The 24014-nt window shown below is 47.4% G+C and overlaps 8 protein-coding genes across 8 annotated transcripts; 4 read left to right on the plus strand and 4 right to left on the minus strand.

Annotated features, from left to right (window-relative positions):
* Positions 1-586: 586 nt before the first annotated feature.
* EDB91DRAFT_609358 (uncharacterized protein) lies at positions 587-1559 on the minus strand. The gene is made up of 2 exons (XM_041327860.1): positions 1256-1559; positions 587-1193 (listed from the first exon to the last, which is right to left on the minus strand). The coding sequence occupies exons 1-2, from the start codon at positions 1460-1462 to the stop codon at positions 843-845; spliced, it is 558 nt and encodes a 185-aa protein (XP_041182174.1). The 5' UTR covers positions 1463-1559; the 3' UTR covers positions 587-842.
* Positions 1560-2570, minus strand: EDB91DRAFT_609379 (P-loop containing nucleoside triphosphate hydrolase protein). Its single transcript, XM_041327861.1, has 3 exons — positions 2472-2570; positions 2296-2404; positions 1560-2200 (listed from the first exon to the last, which is right to left on the minus strand). Exons 2-3 carry the CDS (start codon positions 2296-2298, stop codon positions 1658-1660), a joined length of 546 nt encoding a protein of 181 aa, XP_041182175.1. The 5' UTR covers positions 2299-2404; positions 2472-2570; the 3' UTR covers positions 1560-1657.
* Positions 2571-4051: 1481 nt separating this feature from the next.
* On the minus strand, positions 4052-6572 carry EDB91DRAFT_609434 (uncharacterized protein). The gene is made up of 3 exons (XM_041327862.1): positions 5790-6572; positions 5661-5730; positions 4052-5607 (listed from the first exon to the last, which is right to left on the minus strand). The coding sequence occupies exons 1-3, from the start codon at positions 6353-6355 to the stop codon at positions 4177-4179; spliced, it is 2067 nt and encodes a 688-aa protein (XP_041182176.1). The 5' UTR covers positions 6356-6572; the 3' UTR covers positions 4052-4176.
* A 296-nt stretch (positions 6573-6868) lies between these two features.
* EDB91DRAFT_609526 (uncharacterized protein) lies at positions 6869-7747 on the plus strand. The gene is made up of 3 exons (XM_041327863.1): positions 6869-7037; positions 7096-7249; positions 7304-7747. Exons 1-3 carry the CDS (start codon positions 7021-7023, stop codon positions 7472-7474), a joined length of 342 nt encoding a protein of 113 aa, XP_041182177.1. The 5' UTR covers positions 6869-7020; the 3' UTR covers positions 7475-7747.
* A 1527-nt stretch (positions 7748-9274) lies between these two features.
* Positions 9275-9786, plus strand: EDB91DRAFT_1243731 (uncharacterized protein; the record flags this gene model as incomplete). The annotated part of the gene is made up of 2 exons (XM_041322334.1): positions 9275-9299; positions 9350-9786. 2 exons carry the CDS (start codon positions 9275-9277, stop codon positions 9784-9786), a joined length of 462 nt encoding a protein of 153 aa, XP_041182178.1.
* A 205-nt stretch (positions 9787-9991) lies between these two features.
* On the plus strand, positions 9992-11530 carry EDB91DRAFT_1105719 (uncharacterized protein). The gene is made up of 3 exons (XM_041317443.1): positions 9992-10090; positions 10142-10376; positions 10440-11530. Exon 3 carries the CDS (start codon positions 10484-10486, stop codon positions 11165-11167), a length of 684 nt encoding a protein of 227 aa, XP_041182179.1. The 5' UTR covers positions 9992-10090; positions 10142-10376; positions 10440-10483; the 3' UTR covers positions 11168-11530.
* Positions 11531-12416: 886 nt separating this feature from the next.
* EDB91DRAFT_1234842 (uncharacterized protein) lies at positions 12417-15786 on the minus strand (the record flags this gene model as incomplete). The annotated part of the gene is made up of 15 exons (XM_041321249.1): positions 12417-12696; positions 12784-12862; positions 12890-12958; positions 13118-13298; positions 13335-13487; positions 13515-13580; positions 13614-13676; positions 14418-14510; positions 14541-14647; positions 14699-14825; positions 14847-14935; positions 14969-15059; positions 15105-15200; positions 15255-15569; positions 15619-15786. 15 exons carry the CDS (start codon positions 15784-15786, stop codon positions 12417-12419), a joined length of 1977 nt encoding a protein of 658 aa, XP_041182180.1.
* Positions 15787-17092: 1306 nt separating this feature from the next.
* On the plus strand, positions 17093-19924 carry EDB91DRAFT_1243734 (uncharacterized protein; the record flags this gene model as incomplete). Its single annotated transcript, XM_041322335.1, has 12 exons — positions 17093-17210; positions 17260-17349; positions 17399-17568; positions 17624-17668; positions 18223-18311; positions 18365-18642; positions 18693-18803; positions 18852-19030; positions 19079-19240; positions 19292-19402; positions 19517-19692; positions 19744-19924. The coding sequence occupies 12 exons, from the start codon at positions 17093-17095 to the stop codon at positions 19922-19924; spliced, it is 1710 nt and encodes a 569-aa protein (XP_041182181.1).
* Positions 19925-24014: the final 4090 nt, after the last annotated feature.

Genomic DNA, 24014 nt, shown 5'->3' on the forward strand with positions numbered 1-24014 from the left:
ACCTTCTCGAGGTCGGGGAAGAGACCGCTGAGGATGAGAGCTACAGTTCATCGGGACCTTCGATGGGTGAATTTCCGAGGACGAGGGATCTGAGATTTTTGCTTGCAGCTTCCACCTCCGGGGCACTCGAGATCTATGCCTTCCAGCTTGGTGGTATCGATGACGAGAGCGAGCGAAATGAGAGCGGGGCAGAGCCGGAAGTAGACTGATTAGCCCATGGAACGTAGGTACTATGGCGGTACCATCGGCGACATGGCAGCTGATTTTGAGCACTTGAAGCTTAGGCCAGGCTCTCACCAGCTGGCAGAGCTCCTCGTCTGACATGGACATGACGCAGCCATTCGCGATGAGCAACCGAGTTAAATTGCGAAATGCGTGTAATGGTGTGAAAACGCCCGGTTCCGTGTGTACCTTCCTGGAGAATCCTTGAAGTGTGAAGGACCGAAGTTTGTCGTTGTCACATCTCTCTTGGAGGATGGCGAAGAACTGGGATAGTGTCGTAGATTCACCTGAGTGCTGAGAGGTAAAATAGACTCCGATTTCTCTGCTTCTGGCGACCTGAAGTGAACTCAAGAGGTTCGAGGCTTGCTCGAATGTGTCGATAGATAGGCCTAAATAGTGCAAATCACGAAAGCCAGTGAATTGTAGATTCGACCTGTGCCTCCCAAGCGGACGATGTTCCTAAATCCAAGTGCAGCGACTGTAGAGCTCGTAGCTGCATAACGCGCTCCATGCCTTCGTTTCCTAGGTCCCATACCGCCAACGAATGAAGATGATCGAGCCGGGAAATAGACTGTGTGATGAAGGGTGAAGTTTTATGACGCAACTCGTCGGTCATATGGCTATATTTCAAATATAGGCTCTTGAGGTGAGGAAAGGATGTTTGAAGAGACGAAAGGGCCGAGAGAAAGGCGGGAGAAGCTGCAGCGATCTCCACGGTCAACGCAACTAGGGTGGGCACAGAAGCCATGCGCAAGAACTCTGCTGCTGCCGCGGGTTCCATCGGCGCCCCATGTTAATTTGCGAAGGTTGGGAAACAAGGACGCAGGTCCCGAAGGATAAGACATCATTATCAAACTGAGGGCTTCGATAAACTTCAAGGGGCATGTTTGTGTCACAGTGATCGTGTGCACGTGAAACGTGTATCCCGACAGAGTGGCCCACATCTTGTCATCAAGAGGTTTCTTTAATGCCTGCACAATGAACTCAGTGGTCCGAAACACATGATTCTATGATGTGAAATTGAGGCACTCACCCAACATCCTTGATCGACGCCAAATAAGTCACTTGGTAAACATCTGACAAGTGGCTCCACAGACTGCAAATCCCTCCAAAGGACCTCAAGTGCTGGGCGCTTAAACGCGTGGGATGTGGATGCAAGTGCAGGAAGCGATCCGTGTGCTGTGTGTGAGCTAATGGTGTGTATTACGTCGAGAATTCCTAAGGCCCGGTGCATCGTCATGACGGGGATATTGTATGTGACAGATATATGATATAGAATTCAAGTTGGACCTACAAGACTCGCAGAGTTGCTTGGAAATGGTTGTTTTTGTGCGGAAGGTCGACCGTCGACGAAGAAAAAGCCTACAGTGTAAGATTGTAAGTAGTATTTGATTTCAATTTTTTATTTAAAGGAATAATTATCAATGCTTCGATGTCATATGCTGCCATCCTTATCCTTGAGAGCCCCAACCACTTCTCGCACCTGATCCTCAGTCGACCACTCTATCGACACCGTCACCACCCCCTCCTCATTCTCAGGGTTCTCCAACGTCTTCAACTGGCTATCCAACATAGCAGCCTTCATGAAATGCCCTTGGCGTTTCGTCATCCGATCCATGAGCACCTCCCGCGAACCTTTCATATAAACAAACCACGTCCGAAGCTTTCCCGAATGCTTCGATGTCTCGGCTTCCGACAGAGTTTCGCCCCTTAACACCGACCGGTAACTCCCCTTCAGCGCCGAGCATGCAATGATGATCCCCGGCTTCTTATCTTCATCCCTCTTGAGAACGCTACTGACAGCCGTATTGCGAATAGTTTCTAGCCAGGGCTGGCGATCATCGTCTGTGAGAGGTTCGCCGCGTGACATCTTGTCTACATTAGATTGCGGATGTAGGTCATCGCCATCGATGAAAGGGAGACAGAGAGCCTTTGATAGCGCAACACCGAGAGTAGATTTGCCTGTTCCTGATACGCCCTGCGAAAGTAGTCGTTAATGAGTACATGTACAGTGACATAGCGCCGAGTGACACCAAAATCCAATACTCGGAATTGCAATTGAAGTAAACGTACCATCACCACCACCAATATCGCATCCCTGATGCCTCCGTCAGCAAGAGGCTCGATGTCGACCGAGAGGTCACACGGCGCCTCGGAGACTAGTACTGACTCGGAGTGCCGACTCGGACGAATATCAAGAGGAGACATGATGATGGCGTCGCCACAAGGTTGATGCGATTGGCCCGTACCTTGATGTACCAGCGTTACTCGAACCAGACTTGGACGTCTGGAAAAGCAAGACGAATTGAGGAGATGATTATATCAAGGACTGGCAAGTTGATGCCTAAACTCGAGCTCTGGTGTGTAACCGTTGGAGACGCGTTTCAAAAGTCCGTCAATCAGCGATACGGGCCGATCATCCTAGTAAGTACTACATACTTACACGTCATGACGGCCTGATGTCAAGAAAGATCAGTACATACTGGTAACTGGTAACTAGTAAGTCACAGTACTACTTCAAGTTACAGTTGCTGTACGGCGCGATACAAGACAGTACTAGTCTAAGTATTAGTTAAGATGACAGTGACATGTGCTGCACGTCGGTGGCGCGCACTAAGATACAGAAACTTGAACTCTATACTCCGAATCGTAAACGGCGACCAACGTGAAAATCAAATACGTAGAACACAATAGGAATAAGAGAAATCGGAATCAAACAGGGGAGTCCGAAGGCTGTAGCTGCTGCGAACGTTACTAAGCACGTTGATACCAGTCCAGTGCGAACTACTACCAGCGTCCAGTGATCATGAGCGTCAACGGCGATTCCGGAAAACGACCGGCACAGCTGCATATATACTATCGGAAAACTTAAGGAACGACTACGATCTTCCGGACGTTCGTGATGGCGGTCCCGGGAAGCGACTTTGCGCAGCTAGGCGCGTGATCAAGCCTGCCGGCGGATGCTCGAGTGGTGTTAAGATCTCACCATCTCAAATTGACGAATGGTGAGACTGGTTTAATTACGCGCAGCTGTATACTATACTAGAAATAAGGAACCAGTATGGCCGCATGCACTTATATTGACCTTGCTGCGCAACTTCCTTCTATAAGGGAGACTATTCGCGCCCAGGTCAACTCAACTGAAGCCAGCTGGCACATCCACGGTTGTCGTAATCATATGCTAGGCACATAACTGTGATTCGGAGCCTCTGTGTGACTGCCAGTGGATGCCGAGCTTGAGACTCTGGGGTCCATTTAACACCGTGACGAAAATCGTGGTCTACGGAAGCCCTTTATAATAATAGAAGGGACGATTGTACAGTGTATTCCTTCTATTGGTCTGCTATATGGGAGACTAACGGAAGCCACTGGCCCATCTGCGAGTTATTCGCCTACATAAATAACCCCCCAATAGGCGCCCCATTATTAACAGAACAAGGAGTGCCTCACCCCACGGGCCAAGAGATCAAACGCCTCGATTAGCATAAATGAATCACCCACATGATGATACCCATCCCAATCCACTCACAGACCGCGAACGTTTACAGAACAATGCATGCGCAGGGAACGTATCAGATATCAATATGTAAAACAACATCTTTTGATGCATCAGAATTCATGAAGAGAAACATTGTATATATGCCTAGGAGTATATGTAAGAGTGAGGTGAAGATCAGCGTACGTACGTATGGTAGATATTGGTAATAACAATTCATTGAATGAGGATTGAGGATTTCAGGTACAGGGTCAGTTGGAGAAAGAATGGCTGGGACGAGCGGGATTAGAGGACCAATTTGTGCTATGAAAAAAGAAAGGAGAAGAAGGACTGGATCCTAGGTGGAATTAAATGCAAAGATCTCCGTGAAGGGACCGATCAAGGCTTCATTGCGGGTAAAAGACGTCTATTCATTATTTGCGTCACGTATGATATATCCATAGACAGAAGGAAGGAGTTTAACTGGGATTGGGTAGTGCACGGGACTGAGGGGGCTTTGAGAAGTCAATGGCGTTGTACGCCGGCGGCGGAGCTTCTTCTGGGCACCCGGGGCGGTGCTCGAGCTCATCGCAGTCGAGGGCACGTCGGTGGTGGTGAGCTCGCGTAACGTTGCGTACCCACCCCAGCACCTCATCAGGATCCTTCTCTGGACGATTCCTACGCGGTTGCTGTGCAGTTGATGGCCGCGCAGGCATCGTCGCTGATGATGGTGTTCGGGAGATGATGTTGGACGAATGCGTGTAACGATGCCCAGCAGAGGGTGAGCGAGGTATGGATACAGGCGTTGGGGGAAGTGTACGTCCAAAGTTGAAGAGGCGTTTCGTCTGGGGAGGAGGTGAGCTGATTGGGGATGTGGGGGTTGAGGGGACGGTGGGTAGTCGGCGGCGAACGACTGACCCCGAAGAAAGAGCACGGCTGCGCGACGGGGGCGTTTCGGCTGGACGATCCTCATCGCCATCTAGCGGTGTTGATGGGACAAGGACTCCGTCTTCTGTGACCAACTGAGAGTGCTTGATTGTCGTGGGTAGCATACACGACAATCGGGGTGACGATCTCGATCTGTGAAGCCACGGCTGTGACCCAGGCGGCGGGTGACCATGCCATGCGGACGGCGGTGCGGGGAGCTCTCGCCGGGTACCCGCACGTGGCGAGGGGGAAGGCTGTGATGATAATGGCATGCAATCAGATGCGGGAATCGGTGATATTGTAGCAGGGGAGAAGCTAAGGGGGGCTGAATATCGTCCATTTGTGTCGATTCTCGGAACTGTTCTTTCTGATTCGTCGAAGAATGTGGATGTATAGAAGCCAGTGGATGGGGCAGAAGAAGGGGTTGCGGGATAGCATACGGACTCGGAAGAGATGCTAGCGGTATCCCATGCGGTGTCTGGGCGTGAAGGTAGGTCAAGACCGTCTGCACTATGAGGTCGTAGCGATGGGTAAAGAGGTTCGCCATATACAATTTTGCGCCATTGCTTCACAGATGTGGGAAGGGGCGCTGCCCCGGAGATATCAAGAACATCTGCATCCTCATTGCAGCGAGTGTCGACAGCGGGGGTCTTGAGGGAGGGGTAGAGGGGCTCGCCGTACATGATTTTGCGCCACTGACGCGCAGATGCAGGGGCGGATGATTTAGGAGGGGATACGGAATCTGTGGCTGGAGTATCGGGGTTGTGCCTTAAAGTCATCCAATCGTCAGGTTCTGTGACGAGTAATAGAGCGGTGACAAAGAGGTTATCAAGTAGGGAAAGGGATATTCCAGCGTGTTCTACTTGGGGAACTGATTGGTGGATTGGACCGATTGTCTCGAATACTTTGAGTCGTGGAGTGTTTTCTTCGTCTTGTGATGCATCAAGGGATGCGATGGGACCTCTGGAGGATGAAGTTGTGCACTATGAAGAAGTGTGAGCGTAAGCGAAGATACGTGATGACACCCGATGCCAACCTGATATGTGCGACCTGTTCGCTTCCACTTTAACACATGGGGATGGTTTGGTAAGCTGAATTTGCGTGAGCTGCTGTAAAAAAAATGGGGTGAGGAGGGGAAGGGGAGGGAATACAAGGAGAGGCATACCTTCTGAGGCTGCCATACTTGAGATAGCTGTCGGTGTCTTTCCAGCGAGGATCACCCATCTGTATGAGGGAACCGTGGGTATCCCTTCCCTTACCCTTGAGAGGGATGTCTTTGGGCCAACGTATGTCTGCAATAGTGACAGATGTACCCCAAGGATCTGAGCGCCAGACGGTAGTTGAAGATCCTACTGTTTCTACTGAATATAGAGGCGTTTCAGCTACTACGTCCGTAGCAACGGAATCTAGGAAGGAAGGAGAGGACAGCTTGAGTACGAGAAGAGGTCTCTGTTGTCGACGAGAAGCCATATCGTCGTGAATTTCGAGGCGGTGGAGGTAAGGAAAGATAGCAGATGCGTTACAATTTGATGGACCTGCGACGGGAGAAGGAGACTTAGTGGGCGCCTGAGACTTCTTTGGGCGGGGAAGGGCGGGGGGAGTCGAATTTGGGGAAGATTTACTTGCACTGGAAGGGGGTAGGGAAAGACGTTGAATTGGTGGGGGAACGAAGGGGGAGAAAGACGGTTTGTCAGAATCACCGATTGAAAGGGATATCAGCGCCCTATGCATAATTGACAGGTTGGAGTAAGATTGGAACCTCCTTTGGAACCTCCTTTGAAAAAGAGTTTACACGGAAAATGGATTATACCGCTTGAGCCGGTAGATCGATCAGAACAACACTGGAAGTGGATGGGAAGGGAGAGATTGAGTGACTTTCATGGTAGCAATAACAATATACGATACATACTACTAATAGCCAAGCTTTTTTGATGGTCAGCGGTCATTTGGCGGCCATAATAATCTACCGTACTCGCTTACATCCTTCCACGGAAACAAGGCACCTACAGCAATAAATTCAATCTCAGCGACCCCCGTAAACTCGATTCCTCCGGATGACTCGCATAACCTTCCACGGGATCATAACTATTGAGTTCACACCTCAACTCATTACCGGAATAAACCGAATGTTCCTAGAACCGAACCTTTCACCTTACTTATTCCCCCTTGTACACTCCATCAGTCGTCCGGGAGATGAGCGCTCTCCTCGGACGTAATCTCACGAAATAATTTCACCAGCTTTATCAGATTCACTCTTCATCCGAGGTCGTCATTTAAAACTCCGCTTCAAAAAAGCGTCGAACTAGAACGGCGCGTCAACACATCCAAACATCGCCAACGCGCTCTTTTCCACACACATCCCCTGCACCTTATCCTTATTGTTATCAATATCCGTTATGTCGACTGAAGCTAGGTAAGCCGATTTTGTCAGCCACTTCCCCCCTCCAATTGTTCATCCATTTTGCTTCTAGATCACCCGCTAAAAAGGACGTGACCTCCTTGGCCAAATCTCCCGATAACAAGGGAAAAGGCAAGGCAAAGCCTTCCGCTGAGGACGTGTCTATGGAGGACGAAGAGGGAGACGAGGATGAAGACGAGGATGACGATGAGGAAGACATGCATGAGGTACGCCTCCCCTTTGTTCTTATTTTTTCATGACACCAAAACTCCGCACAACAGGACGAGGGAGATGAAGAAGATGAGGAAGAAGATCATGAAATCGATCCTAAAGCAATCCTTCCCCGCCGCACCCGGGGCCTACGCGTCGATTACTCATCCGAGGAAGCCCACAAAAAGGCCGACCTCAAAAAGGATGACCATGACGAAGACGACGAAGACATGGAACATTGAGCGTGTCATGTAAATTACATTAATATCGTTATCGCTTTGCTCTGTTATTGGTCAATCATTCACTAGGGGGAGCGGGGGTTATAATCGAGGTACTTATACTTTCGCATTGTTTCATGTTGAAAATTACAAGAGCAATTTTATATTCTGACTTGGCACTTATTCCGCATGTCCGAATACATTCGACATTTTAAGTGTCCTCGCACGTCGCACCCTTGGCTTTTACTTTTCACGGTGCCACGTAGCATATATCCCCATACAATCGGCACCCACCTGTAACGAGGTTTTCTCGCCAAACTATGTGACCCTCTGCCGGCTTCTGGTGGGTGCCGATTGCACGGAGGCCTGGAATAGTTTAAGTACTTCAACGCTTCAGACCCATACGGTAACTATACCAAAGCCCGGACCTTCTAGTTTGCTGCGTAATCTTCTTTTGCCATCTTCGAATTCGAACAAGTCCTGCAATGCTCGGACTTACCACTCAGGACGGTTAGCGGAGCACTCTCAGGGCCGAATGTGTGGCCGAGCACTCAGGGATTTAGGTCAGCATGACGAGCCTGAGGCCTGAGTTACTACGTGACGTCGTGTACTTGCTGCGCGTGTCCACTGGTCCCGAGCCCCAACTAGGGCTTGACGCATACGTATTTGCAAAACCTCCGAGGGCGAAGGCGACTCGAAAAAGTCTACTTATTCTCGACATCCCATTATGTGGTGAGCTTAAATTCAACCGACACACTGCGACTCACTCTGCCTGGTGGACCTGGGACGGGCTCAGACACCAGGGGCTCTCCCCCCGCAGCAGCTACCGTGACTGGCTACACTATGCAAATCAGGACTCCAGCCACTGCGTCAGGACCTCCGGCACTCCCACGCCCGCCCCAGCACTAGTGTGGCGGAAACTTTAAACAACTTAAGCGCTCGTTGATCCTATTGCAGGGTCCGTTGTAGCAGGTTGTAGCATAGCTACACATGTTGAACGCGGGGCCGGCTGCTCTCGTGGTCCACACAGCGCCATGATTTGACTTGCTGCTCTAGGGTCTCAATACCCTCACATCCTTACTATCGTGTTTCGAACCTCTCGGGGTTGTTCTGGAATGCCTCAGGTCAGCTAGTTCTTTTGGTGCCTAACGACTGGACTCGTTCGGGACTCAGATTTCCGTTTAAACTTCACTGCAGTGGAAGTCGACCAGCGAGCTCTTGTCGATAAAGTGCTCGCCCGTTACCCAGAGAAGTTCACAGATATGTTGGGAACTACGTCAGGTCAGAAAGTATGGCTGATTACAATGAAGTTTTCCGATAATTGTTGCAGAATGCGGACGATGCCGGGGCAGAGAACTTTGCTATTGTATTTCAGACCTCCCACAAAAGTGCGAGTGACGGGATGAAACCAAATCCCAATTCAACCAAGGTGTGCGATGATGTGAAATACTGGCTACTGAGTACTCACCTTTTCGTATAACAAGGTCTGCAAACGGCTTGCGAAGAATGACGATGTCCCGTTTCAGGATACTGACTAGAATCATCTGACGAAAATTGGTTTGTGATAATGCTGATCAGTTTACTGGGTATTAAACGCTTGATATAGCCGAAGACAATCCCGACGAACGAAGGATTGGTTCATTTGGAGTCGGCATACATTCATGCATTCCTCGGTCATCCCGAGTCCTAAGCGTAATGTATATGTTTCTTTAGCGTGTTCAGTGTCACCGACAAGCCGTTTGTCAAATCGAATGGTACGTGGTCCCTCAACAATCTAATAGGTTTGCACATCACTCATCAGATGCTGCAGGAATGATATTATCCATGTTCTATGAAGAAGACAAGGCACGTTACTACTTAGATGACCGTCTCCATTCAGCGCTTCTGACGTGCATATAGCTCTACGTGAAGAGGGAATCGACCGTGACATTGGCTATCGGACTGTGATCGAGATGAAGCTGAACCAGGAGTCGACCATCCCGCGGATCTTTAAACTTACGCGATTTCTAGTGAGATCCATGACATTCCTGCTCCACGTTCGACATGTTATAATTTCGTTGGATGACGCCGAGATGTCTCGTGTGGCAAAAACTCGGAGCAAGGCCAGTCAGTCAATGGCCATTCCAAAACATATGGTCAGCATTACCGTCACCTCTCATTTGTTGGTATCTCTTACGGCTTTCCAAGTCCGCAAAGCTTTGATGGTCTTGGCAGCCCAGGAGGTCAATGTTATATTCGCTGAAGATGCACTCATTGGAGCTCCGAAGACGCTCATCACACGAGTGGATGTGGAAGAAAGTTTACGAAATCCAAGAGCTTCTCGACGGAGAAAATGACGTCGAAACCAAACGAAAGAATTGTAACTCCGAAAATGGCAGATGCTGCTTCTGAAGCCCCGGAGATCATATCTGTTACTGAGTTCTGGGCAGAATGTTCCATTTACTAAAGAAGCCTCCTAGGGGCTTCCCATTTAAGATGGCATTCGTGAGTAGATACCTCATAAATTTCAACATGGTCTCATATTCGACGTCCACAGTTCAGTAAGGAGGAGCACGATAAGCAGATGAAAGCCGAAGCCGATAACGCAGGGTTCGGAAGTGTCTTCTGTGGGCCTCAAGGACTTTGTCCGCGATTGGAAAGGTGAATAAAGTGTTCTCTCGAAGCGTCTCTTCTTACGTTCGGCTCTGACAGCGAACATCCCGCTCGAATCTTCATCGTTAGTATCCTTATGGTGTTATGATGTCCTAAAGTTATTTCATGTGTATGACAGGGGCAAAGCGCGGCTCAAACGACCGGGATGGGTTGCTAGATGTCTAGTCGTTTCATCCTAACTGTGGAGCGAGGCTCGATTGATCTTGCGTGGGTATCGTACGACCTTGTGCGAGGATATTTCTGATTGGATCTTGTAGCAATGCTCACGTTTCCAGTAAGTGGTAAATTGGCGCTAGAGTCTAGACTATAGCTTGTCCATTGACGCCATGCCGTGCAGAATGGAATGAGGAGCTCCTTTACGTTGGAGGTTTTCTGGCGAGAATGGCCTATGATTCTGAGATGAACAAAGTAAGTGATACGTGGTCGAGGATGCGGAAGACGGATGTAGAAGAACTGGCACTCTACACGATGAAGTCCTTCGTGTTTCATCCCACCACACCTGATTTGAAGGTGTCCCATATTATCAAGGATGCATTATTTGCTTGTTCAGAAACAGACAAATTCCTGTTTATCTCGGATCTAGGTATTCGGCCCACGAAGGCCATCTGTCACTTCCATGAGGACTTTGCGCCCTTTATGACCACTCCAGTGCTCCCGATGGATCTGCGTCCTTTATTAACATCCACGATCCTTCCTAACCATCTCAAGGTCGGGTTCTACACATTAAAAGACGTCGTGAAAGAATTGAATTCCCGGTGGCTGACCGAGGCGGAGATGGCTGCCTGGATGCGTTGGTGGACAGCTTCGTTTGGAATCCAGGGTATCATGAAGGAGCAGCACAAACAGTGGCAGAACGAACTGCTCAAAGTAGGCAAAACACACTCAGGGGGGAAGGAAGTCAGACTCAGCTCTATCACAAAATTTATTGATGGACAAATGCTGCGTGTTCGCCGTCCCGATGACCCTCTGCCAGAAGACACAATACCCCCAGCCCTTATTCAAGGCCTCAGTCCCCATGCGATTCCGGACACTTTTGGATGGCAAGAGATGTCAATCGCACACTGACTTCGACATCTCAGGGATGGACCGCCAGATCCAGCGCATGATATCACGCGAGCGCCTGTTTTCGCGCAACATGTCCTCAGCGTCGTCGGTGCCCTTTGGCACACACCAGATGAAGATAGTCGTTTATCGAGAGTCGCGATGTGTGCATCGCAATTCTCAATACGTTCGAACAAGGACAGGACGGTGGCACATGGTGCTTGTAACGTCAGTTCGGGGAATGAGACATTAGTACTGGCTGCAAAGCGTCGTACACGACTATTAAGGACTGATACGGTTGTTAAAGGTATCATATTCTCATGATTGTAAGGGCGCTCGGCCGCGCCAGTCCGTGACTCCTTGATAGATGTGAATTGTCGTCGGCACCAACATTTCGAAAGTTGTTTGCACAAGTCATGTTGTTATTATCTACTTTAAGCTTGTCGTACTAGCCTGCACAATACGTATAACGCGCCACAGTAATTTGAAGGGTCACGGCTCGACAATAATTGCTTGTGTGGCCATGTTGAAAGTGTACAGAAAAACGTCCGAGAGCTATATATAGCCGTGTTGAAGGCTGGCTATAAGAACGGTGTGGAAAGTCTCGCAGGTAGCGAAGGATCCGAAAATGGTTGAAGGCACTCCCATACAGTAATTCAAAGGGAATAATGGCTTGCGTAGCCGTGTTGAAATTATACGGAAAAAGAGGTACAGCCATATTGAAGGTTGCCCATAAGAACAGTGTGGAAAGTCTTGCCAGTAGCGAAGGGTCAGAAGAGGTGAACTTGCTGTTGAACACAGTCCCGGACAAGAGCGACACATCATTCATCCTAAGCATCACGTCCAGTATTCGGACTAACACACCAACCTGATGCATGTTAAGTCGTGCTGCATTGCAAGTCAATCAAAGAAAGACAATATATTTTGATGATGCCATCCACGAGTCCGACCTCGATATCGTCGTCAGCAAACTGCTAATTTGGCGACAACATGCCACAACAATAACAAAGCCACACAAGTATCACAAACAACACAGACACACATGATGACAGGTCTGACAAACTCGACAGTGTGCATCAGGAAAAAGGTTGGACACAAGTTGCACACTGCCAGAGTAATGTATCGCTACATAGCCTTGGTAGTACAACAGAGCATCCATAGCACTAAATACCGCACTGTAGTGCACCATGATGCCCATAGTAGCTATGTGGTTTGTGCAGCAACTCATAGTCGATATAGCACCCTATAGTTAACATTAATGGTATCATAGCTTCTAGGATTTAGACAAGCACTTGAACAACTCCAAATCAATGTACCTATTAAGATAAAATTCTTCTTGCATGTCCAACTCTCGACCAACCCAAGGAATAAGATGGCATGGGTGAAGAACTTGATGGACCAGTACCACCAGTGCATTAGGACCACACTGATGTGAAGACCTGGTGAGGTGGAAGCTGTGCAAATTTTCATCAAAGCTTTGAAGCAGCCAAAACCAATGAATGTATGCCAGGGGATGTGGAAAATTCCCGAGATGTGATGGAAAACGACCCTTACTTCACCCACTTGAAGGCCTAAGTCGCAGGTCAGAACAGCCCACCACCAATTTTCAATGCTCACTGGATATACCTTCACTGGTGTACTCATTCCCATCTTCAATCACCAGCACACTGTCGAAGTGTGCAGGTGCTGGTGGTCTCCTCACATCTGATGCAGGAATCACTGGCGTTGCATGGACCTTGAACAAACACTTTCTGTTGTTGATATGGGGTCGTGCTGGAGAGAGAATCTTGCAGTATTTGTAGACATCGACCTGGTCTTGTGGTGTGAGTTTTCACTGTGACCAGCTTGGAAGATGGGTGTGAAGGAATTCTTCAAGAGCCAGCATGAAAAGCGAAGCACCATGGTCGTTGAGTAAGCGCTGGATTGTCGAATTCAGAAATGGACACATCCTGGGGACAAACTAGCCACATGAACCTGTCACCATTGTGAACTGTTGTACCTGAGAAGGTAAGTCAACACTGTTCTCAGGTCCTGCACTATCTGATTCTGAATCAGAGCCACTGGTGTCCGAGTCTTGCTCCAGCAGGTTTGAACCTTGATTGACAGGGTGCTGGGAACCCCACCATTGAAGGTAGGCATCTTGGATGTGGATGGACTCTTGTCACCATAGCCAGGTAGTCATTTGGATGACATAGTTGCGCCAATTTGATGCACAGTATGCCCACTTGGCAAAATCAATGTGTAGCCATTCAGGAAGTTCAGTATTGAAACCATCCGCACTGCCAAGAATGCGAATCACATCGATGTAATGGATCATTGAGTGAATTTTCAGAATGTTGAAGTGCTCTCATGCGCCTAGGTCGATGAAGACGTTCTTATTGGCATGGAATGAGGTGAGGGCAGCGTGCATACAGGCAAGTGTGTCATCTGTGTGCATCTAATACTGCACATAGTAAATAAAATATAACACGCCATGCACTGTGGTGAGAACTTTGTGGTCAACCACGCCAGCAATCACACTGAGAAAAACACACTGCAGCTCTCAGTAGTCTGCCCCGGTGTAGGGAGTATCCCTATGCTAGGCTCATATCCACCACTTTTCTGATGCATCAGGCGTCCATCTGACGTCCATCCGACACCTATCCATTCCATCCGATACACATCTGCTTTTCGGATGACATGCGGATACCTTCGGATCTCCCCCTATAGCTCGCGCATCTGCCGCATCCGTCCTGTCCACGTCCATTCTACCTCATTGGTACGTACTCACATGCATTTTCTTGTTACTGACTGAACACAGACATATCCTCTCACACTCCAGTATTTTTCGGATAGCTTATGGCATGGTCTAAACTCGCTACCTATATATCTATGTTCCTTGAAAATACTGTACCCTATAAGCATGAGGGTTTCGGAAAATACTTACTTCATGTAACTTTCTCCCACTTTTCCTGCACCCTACCAGAAGATCGCTTTGACTTATACTCACTATCCATCTAACCTTTAATGAACTTCCTTCAACTTTGATTTGCATCCTGTCCGATCCGCAAGTGCCATCTGCTCCATCCGACGAATCCATACATTTCACATCCTATCCGCTTCATCCACTTTTGCGGATCTTTCATCCTGTAGGGTCGTTTTAGACAGAGACTAGTATTCCCCAGTAGCAATCCCCTTAAGGGTCGAACGCACTTGTTCCCAAGCAAGGCAGCAGGCAGCGAAGACCCAACTGTGTAATAGATTGAGTTCTCTCCGCTGCACTTGTTGTACCCACACCAGTCCATTGTTTATGCTTGGAGATGCCTTTTTTGAAGTGTCGGAGTCCTGAATATGACATCATCTCCTTGAACCGTGTGTCAAGTTTTTCCTCGCCTATGATATTGGAGCACCAGCTAACAATGTGATCCTTAAAAACACCTTTGTGCAGCTGATGTAGAATGTCAGGGGTGAGACAAGAGAAGATGTCGTTGTGTGGAAGTGTCGCCCAGAACGGTGAGTAGATTGCTCATAGTCCTAGTTCTCCTTCAAATTGTTCATTCTCCATTTCCCCATCACAGTGCAAGCGCAGATTTTCGACTGTGGAGTCTTGATTGTGCATTGCCAACTTCCCCATGTCCCCGCACTCGTTGCGACCCACAACACACTTTGGGCACCGATTCTCCATGCAGCATGCCACCAGGCACTGCTCTGGAAAATCAGCCACACATGCTGCCACAATGGGATACATCCACCTTACTTGACGATCAGGGCAGGTGACATTGACTCCTTCAACACCGGCCCTGACCAATGGCTCTAGGATCTGCATCATGCAATAGTGGAAGAGACGATAATGTTTGAGGGAACATGTATCTCGTGTGAAGCATTCTAACTTTGAGATTGGTAAGTATGTGATGAGGATGGTGGCATGTTTGGATGGCTGACATCAGATATCTTTTGAGATGTTTCCAAGGCTCAGGTAGACAGGCCAAACCTCCTGGTCTCCCCGGAACTGCAAAAGTGAAGTCTTATCAGACGCTAGGATAACAGGTGCAACAACAGCCCCTTGAGGCAATCTTCCCTGTGGGAAAGGCTTTAGTGTGTTCTTTTGCCAGATGTAGACACTGGCACTTACTTGCATCTCCCACCACCAGTCACCAGTCCACATTTCATCAAACTGCCTTGTCTTGCCCTCTGTGTCTGAAAATACCCTCTCTGGCACATATGATACCATGTGATTGAACTCTGGATTGGCCATGAGTTCGTGGATGCAGTCGACTGGGTCCTGCAACCACAATTCAAGCTCCTCAGTTTTGCATTGCTGGTCATTGGTAAGTTTGTTCCCCTCTACACTTATTCTCTTCAACTGCCATTCCATGCCACAGGGAAGCTGATCGATTGCTTTCATCAGAGTGTACTTGCTTGTGAATGACATATTAAAGCTGCTCGTCTGTCCATTGGTAAGTATATTGCAATTAGGGGATGAATTCATGACTTACAATTGGTAGTTTCATGAACTCGTCTATCACATTTTGTCCCACATGGGATACCAACCATTTCACAAGTCCCCATTCCTCTGTGTCTGCAAATGGCGCCCATGGGTCTAGACCTTGAGCCTCTGGTTGGGCTCTGATCTCATGGAACATGGTTTCCGTGCAGCTGAGCATTTGTGCCACTTGCCCTGGGTGTGACGACTCTCGACAATTATAGTCTCAAGCAATCAGACCAGGACTCAAACAACAAACAAAGAAGAGAGAGAGAGAGTCACGACAATGGCCACTAAGGACAAGTGTCCGAAGAGGTTAAGTCTAGAGCTCACACGGAGGGAAAGGGAGTGATAGATGTCAAGTAGATTCTCTACGGAAAGTACAAGAGGTTTAGACTAGAGAACTACTGACTATCGACTAGGGTTTATATACTATGAAAGCAGCGCACGGACCAAGACAGAAAAGGTAACAACTAAATAGGAAGTCGAGAATAGAAGCTTCAGGTATAAGGGTTCAGATCATAGTTTCTGATAAGAGATTGTATCTGAATAGAAGAGAAGAGACGGAGATTAAATAGAAGATCTATCTTAGATAGAGATCCAAGATCCAATGGGTGTAGTGACAGGAAGTGCTATGGTTCTAGCTCATGGAGTGGGAGAGCCCTCAGATGGAAGATCAATCGTTACGTTGATCGGCGATGCCATCGGTGATGTCAAGGGTGCAATATGGGCGTAGGGTACTGGCGCTTCTGTGACGGGTGATCGGAATGCAGGGTGATATATGTGACGGGCGTGAAGAGGTGAAGTAGTCACGTGACTCGAGCGCTTAGTTTTAGACGCGACGTTAAGATAAGAAAAATGATTTGTACATGGAACTCGTGACACTGGGTATGACTGCACAAATCGCATCCACATCCTTTCCTCATCTTCAACTTCTTCAACATGGACCGCACAATGCGGATCTGGCATGGCAGGTGGCCCTTCCTGTATGCCATCCCCTTGGCCATCAAACTCCCAAGGTATGTCTCCATCAATGTCCATTTCATGGTTATGATCTTCAGGTTGGTCATGGCTGGAAGTCGCCTCTTGTGTGGCTTACTCAAGGTTGCGCAGCTGGTCCATGTGTTTCTTACAGGCTGCACAGTGGTGCATGATGGTTGAGCAGGACAAGCCGAACAAGCCGACCTGACCCATAAGTGACAGTTTGACTGAGTCTCACCTGGCTGACTTATCAGACATTGAAACTTTTTTCCTCCAGATCAGTCCCACATCTCAAGATTGCAGGTCGCACACGACTTGACGCGACCGTGTTGTTGCACGTTGATTGTTGATCAGATTGGTGTGTTCAGCGTGTTGATTTTTGATCGCATCCTGTACACTGTGGATGCAATGCAACATTATAAAGGATAGAAAAAAGGTGCGCTGTCCCCCCATATAAAATTCAGATCATCTCCTCCCAACATTCTACCTCCAGATCTACATCCAGAATGTCTTCCACTGCTCCTACTCACCAAGCCCTGGGTAATATTGTGAACAATACTGATTCAGCTCCCTCTCAGCATCAATGTTGTGAATGCCGTCCTTCTGAGAAGGCTTTGTATCAAGGTAGTTTTTTATGTACTACCATTTCTATCACTAACTATATTGTACCCAGTTGAGGAGGATCAAGAGCGCTGTGAGGCACGCCGCCGCCCAAGCGGTCAAGACAAAACCAAGGCCACCCATAAAAATTGTGTTGACAGAGGTGTGTTGTTGACTGTTGCATCAGTGGCCTGCCAGCTAACTATGTTCAGGTACACAAGACAGCACACAGTTTTCAACGCAGGCTATCACCCTGTCCAAAGGTAGTGTAGCAGCCAATGGTCCACTAGATCTGTGGCCCTGGTTCAGCAAGGTCCCCCCACAAGCAGCTCTGTCCAGAACATCTGGGTCTGGGGGCTGGCAGGAAGACGCTCTTACAAAGGTGAGTCAGCCGCATGATATAACTTCCAGTTGGACATTGATGCCTTGTTTGTAAGGAGTCTGGTTTTGTGAATCGTGAACACAGGTCCAATGGTTTCAGTGTAAGTCCCATTACCTTCACCTCTGTCATATCCTGTACCTCCAGATCCAGAATTCCGGAACCCCACCACTAAAGTCTGGTCCTCCATCCTGTTATTTCGCCCGGTGCTCCACTCTCATCTCTGAACTCACCCCTATCTCCTTTTAGAATAGTTATTGCTCCGGTTACTGGTTATGTCCTTTTCCACTATGCTTACTGATCCGTCCATTCTTACTTCATTTCCGACTTCACTGCTTTGATCTGTTACACTTACTAATAGACTTTCCACATGCTTCGTACATAGCCCTTACCTTTGCTGACTGATTTACTTACATGATACCTACAGTATGTAAACTCCTGTAATACTCCAGAACTCTTCAGTTCGAATATCATCTTAGTTCTGCTCATTCCTGCAATCTCTGGACTGGAGTCTCATCTCTTGTCCACCTCCGAGTCTTAGGGGTAAAACCTTAGGACTAATTCTCCGGCTCTACCTTAGGGTAGTCTAACCTTGGTTCTGTTTCTACTCTGGACTTGTCCATAGTAGACTTACTCCATTCCCACATAGTCTCCCAGAGTTCCGCCGAACTCCACCGACGATTGTCCTCCGGAACTCCCTGGACTTCCGTCGGACTTCCCCTCTGCCCCTCGGAAATTAAGGGCACGTACTTGGGTAAGGGGCGCAGCGCACAAGCTGAAGCTGAAGCCCTTTGAGTAGTCTTTCCCTTGAGCACGACCTTAACAACCTCAATTTTGGGGCGCTCATCATTATGTTGAAGCTGCTGCCTGCACCATGGAAGTTAACAGCAGCCCGTGCCAACGAGCTCATCCGACTTCAATGGGCGCAGTCCCAAGGATCCTTAAATAACAACATAGACTTGACCGACAGTGAGCAGTATGACAACAGTGAGCAGTACAATGACGATGACAACCCTATCAATCATGATGTGGACGAGAGTGATGTATTCACCGGTGGAGAGAGTAACAGCTATGAGGGTGAGTGGTGCTGTATCATACACTTGAATGGCAGCTGAATTATCTCACAGATTTGCGCCACTTGAAGCGTGTGCAGCTACCACGCTCAGATGATGAGGGTGACAGCACCCAGAGTCATAAACGGATGCATGAGTCCAAAGATTCGCCTTCCCCACAGCAAGGTGAACAGTGACTTCCATGCAAGATTCATCAGAGTAAGGGCCGTGTAGTAGCCTGGGATTACAAAGTAGCAGTGCAGCAACTCATCAAGTTTGTGATCAGCCATTTTTGTGTCTGGCTCGCATCTGAGTATGCCTATCCAGATTGCATGACTCAAGTCTTGTGGGCAAAGGAGGCATGTAGCTCTTATGAGATTGAGATGGGATTCAATGGCAAGATCATACAGATGGTATGTGGTCAAGTTCTATTATTTCATCCACCTAATTTCTTGTTCAAGATTACATGCTGCACATCGCATCTCACAGGCGAGGTGAAAGGGAAGGTTCGCCCACTTGTCAAGAACATTTATGGTTTTGAGTCCACCAATCAGGAGTCCATCAAGTCTAGGAATCGCAAACTCGCCCATCAGCTCAAGGATAAATTTGGCTTGTGTTACCAGGTGCGTTAATGATATCTTGAGTCATGTTTTGTACTGATGCTTGGTTGGAAGGACCTTGGGGACAAAAAGAACAATGTCCCTCACAGTGGCCTCTTTCAGTCAAGGTTAAATCAGCAAGCGGCAAATTTACTCTGGTACTGCAACAAGAAGGATGAAGGTATTGTATTTGAGAAGTTTTTTTTTCGCTGTTTCCAATTCCTGCCTTGGCCTTGGTGTACACTGCAGTAAGTCATGCTATTGCCTGTTAGCTTCGGATGGTAATATTGTTGGTGGCAGGCCAAATGCTGCATTGATGAATGGTATGATGGTGAATGGGTGGATATCAGCTTTTCGAGCAGCAAGTATAGGGAGGCTTATGATAGGCATCTTGTGAACCTCAAGAAGTTTCATACTCAAATGAAGGATCACAGAATCCTTGATGGCATCCTGGTGGAACTCAACAACAATGGCAGGTGAGTGCATTTCGGGGGTTTGGACTTGGAAGTTTTACAATCATAGTACAGGTTGCATGCAAAGGTGGATCCAATTAATGTTGAAGATGGAGACTGCCTCTCAGACGACAGGATCAACAACACAATCTGGGAATACCAGCAGGTCGGTGGTGCAGATGATAGTGATGAGGTGGAGTCTGACTGGGAGTCTGAGGGTGGTCAATTTGAAGATGATGAAGTTGAGGCCGAGTAGAATAACTGCTGACTAGTATTAAACTGTGAATGCATATCATTGATCTCCCTATTATTTGCAAGTGTGTGAGTGCTATGATGTACCATGATGTGTGCTTACTGCAATGATAAATAATAGAGTGCTACATAGCCAAGGTAGGAGATACCAGATGCTATGTGGCGCAAATAAACATATAGTCTGGGCTACATGGTACTATATTGGGGGGGGAGATGCAACCAGGCTACAAGTGCTATGTAGCCTTCATAGCGCTATATCGCAGTTCCCATTTTTCCTGATGTGATATAAGTTCATACAAGCAAACAAAGAAACATGTAGTCAAAATGATGTGATAATGGCAGCGCAAAATATATGTACTATGGAAAAATGTGCACCTATTCACACCTTCTAAACAAAGTGTGCAGTGACACTCCAAAATAGTGCAATTGATAAAATATAAACAGCCTTCTAGTCTCCTAGTAGTGGTTGCAGAAAATGCTGGTACACCACTGATGGCTATTACAGAGTTGAGCCATGTGTTGTCTGTAATGATCTCAATGATAATCAGAAATCATAGCAAAGAGACTTACTGCCATGGATTCTGAGTGAGTGAATGCTGCAATACCATTCTTCTTTCATTCCATATGCATGCACCCAACATTAAGATCTGCCATCAGGCATTGGCATGGGTAAACCTGTGGGTACTGAGAGCTCTACCCACACCCATACCCACGATATACCCATACCTGCATACCCAAGGGTACCAGCGGGTATGGGTCTTTGGACGGGCGTGGATGGGTCACATGGGTATGGTACCCATGATGGGTAAACCCCCAGGTATACATTCAAAATTGATTACCAGACATGTGCAAACTACAGAGTAATACTATCCCAGCCCTGGTCCATCTCCCATTCTTCTCCTTCAAGGTCAGGTTTGCTAGTAACAGCAGTGACATCATTATCTTTCACCAGACCAAGGAGACTCCAGCTACTGAGGCAAAGAAGAGCTCGTGTTGTTTGTGCTGAAAGTCTTGAATGCACATGAGAGAGAATGAGCTGTCCATGCGAGAAAATGCACTCAACATCAACAGATGTGGCTGCAAAGCTGCATTAGAAAAATAGCACTACTGTGAAAATAAATAAAAAAACTCACCTGGAATAGTCAAATAATCAAGTGCCATGTGAGAGAGACAAGGATGCATTACACGGTGCTGCCACCAAGCCAGTGGATCATTAACTTTTTCAATGTCGGTGCTTAGATAGTTGTCAAGCTCATGTGATATGATGTTTGGTGTTGCCAGCATTGAGAGTGCATCAAAGATATTCAATGACTTGTTGATATCATTGATCTATGGAAACATTTAAATTAATAACATCACCCAGGCCTCAGAGACACAAAACTTACCTCATCACTCATATTGACATGTGGAGCAACAATTCACAAAGCATATGATCAGTCATATGTTTCATGCACAAGATGCTCAGCTGTTATGATCCACTCAGCCTCCCAGCCTTCTTTTCAGAAGTATTGGAGTTTGTGTTGGGGATGGAGAACTGCCCAAGGTAAAATGGTGAAGTTAGTACAAGAAGGGAGAAGAGATGAGAACTCACCCATAGCTACATGATATGTTTCAGAACTGTTGGTGAGTGAATAGTATCAACTGAGGGTTTTCTTGGCTAGTTTGAGTGCTGCATGGATAGTGGGGTCCAGAACATGGGAGTTAATTATATCACTGGTGAAAGTTGTGTTGATATGATTCATTGCGGGGATGACCATCACAAGATTGGGAGTCAAGTGTGAGAAGTAAAGGGTAGCATGCTTAAGGATCTGCATTGCAGCATACAAAGTACAATGTTTAGTCACAACTTGTGTGAAGTGTGACATGTGACATACCTTCAGAGTGTCTCGTAGCTGCCTCACAAGTGTCCACTAATGTTCATCTGATTCATACAATCCAAGTCCCAACTTGTGTTTGTTAGTCATTGCATCTATAACCTTGCGATAGTCAATGACAAACTCCAATATGTTGAACATGGAGTTCCAATGGGTCAACACATCACATGGCATTATCCTGGGTCTGAGTCTGAGTTCTTCGGTGGTGTCCTTCCATGCAGGGAGGAGTGTAGTAGAGTGCACAATCTTGAAGGTGAATTTACGCAACTGGTGAGGGGTTTTTTTTTTTCATTTATCTAGGTATATAAACTTGAACTTACTTTCATTAGCATTAATTTAATTGGACAGATGTTCATTTCCAATGCGGTGCATTCATGCGGTGTCAGCTTGTTTATTTTATCAACCCATCTATCCTTGTCATTGATATCCTCTGCATCAGGGTCACCATCGCCATTCTCTGTGATGGTGACTTTGTCCTCATTGCTCACATTGCTGGTCATGTCAAGTAACTCTTCATCGGTAGATCTCTCCTTGGCCTTTGGTTAGTCTAACTGCTTTATTAATGACTTTGCAACAAGATTTATTATGTGCAGGAAGCATCATGTTCATGATGTTGGTCCCCTGAAGTGGGCTACCAGGTCAGCAAGCTCAGTGGTGAGTGTGTTGTTAGCACTGGCATTGTCGGCTGTGAGACTCAGCATCTGCAGGGAAATGGTAAGCATCTTGCACAACCACACCACAACACACATACCTTTATCACAACCACACTGCAACACACATCCTCAGATGCTGTGTTTCCTCAGACACCACCACACCGCAACACACATGCCCTCCATGCCACAACCACACTGCAACACACATCCTCAACATTGGTAAGCAGTACTAACCTTGTCTGTGATTCCAAAGTCGGCTAAAATTCTAGCAAAGGCCTCTGCGAGATTGGCACTAGAATGAGACTAGGAGACTTTCACAACATCAAGAACCATTGCCAGAGGTTTAACTCACCATTGTTAAGGTCGTGCTCAAGGGGAGGATAACTCAAAGGGCTTGGCTTCAGCTTGTGCACTGTGCCCCTTACCTGAGTACGTGCCCTTAATTTCTGAGAGGTAGGAGGAAAGTCCAATGGAAGTCTGGGTAAGTCCAGAGGTCAGACACAGGGGGAGTTCGGCAGAACTCTGGAGGGTCAGGAATAGCTAGAGTAAGACTACTATGGACATGTCTGGAGTAGAAACAGAATGGAGGTGGACTACCCTAAGGTAGAGCCAGAGATATAGTTTTAAGGAATAAACCCAAAGACTTGAAGGTGGATAAGAGGTCAGACTCAAGTCTGGAGAAACGGGGAACTAAGATGATACCTGAACTGAGGAGGTACAGAGTTTTACAGGAGTTTATATACTGTAGATATCAAGTAAGTAATCAGTCAGCATAGTGAAAAGCTATGTCCGAAGCATATGGAAAATCTATTAGTAAGTATACAACAGATCAAAGAAATGAAGTTGGAAATGAAATGCAGAAAGATGGATCAGTAAGCAAGGCAGAAAAGTGTATGACTGGTAGCTGGAGAGCAGTAATCTAAAAGGAGATAGGTGTGAATCTGGAGATGAAATCAGAGTGCCAGATGGAAAACAGGGTGGAAGTCCGGGCTTTTACAGGGGAGAATCCAGAGTTCCAGGTCTGGAAATATGGTGTAAGGAGTGAATTCCACTATGACCTCAGCGTGGTAACGGCCGATTCGAGTAGTGAGCCTATAATGTTCAGTTCAACCCAGGGGAAGCAGAACAAAGCAAACTGAATTGCTGCCTCAGTATAAAATACAAGGGGCGCGACAACAAGTCAAAGAGCAGTCGATCCAATATATGCTCAGCACGAACAGTCAGCTGCGAAGCCGGTCGACTATAATTTCTACCAACCACTATGCGGTGTGCAAGTGAGTGCGGCCAACCGAGGTTATTGATGAAGAACAGAAGTTTCAAGGAGAACGTGCGGACAGACACGGGAATAGGATCAGAAAGGAACAGAACACAAAAGACATGGCTTCTGAGTGAGAATTAACTGGATTGCAACAATGGGTGAGCACTCCTTAAGTACAAAATTGGCTACTAGGTAAGTAATGGAGATAATCATCGCTTGGGATGTCCGGGCTACCTTGCGATTCACTAGAGATATATGCGGGACATGCGGTTGATCATCCGTGATATGTATGGGGATATTTGAGAGTAA

The sequence above is a fragment of the Suillus paluster genome (genome assembly GCF_016628075.1).
Source record: "Suillus paluster strain FC165 chromosome Unknown EDB91scaffold_5, whole genome shotgun sequence".
NCBI classification, from domain to species: domain Eukaryota; kingdom Fungi; phylum Basidiomycota; class Agaricomycetes; order Boletales; family Suillaceae; genus Suillus; species Suillus paluster.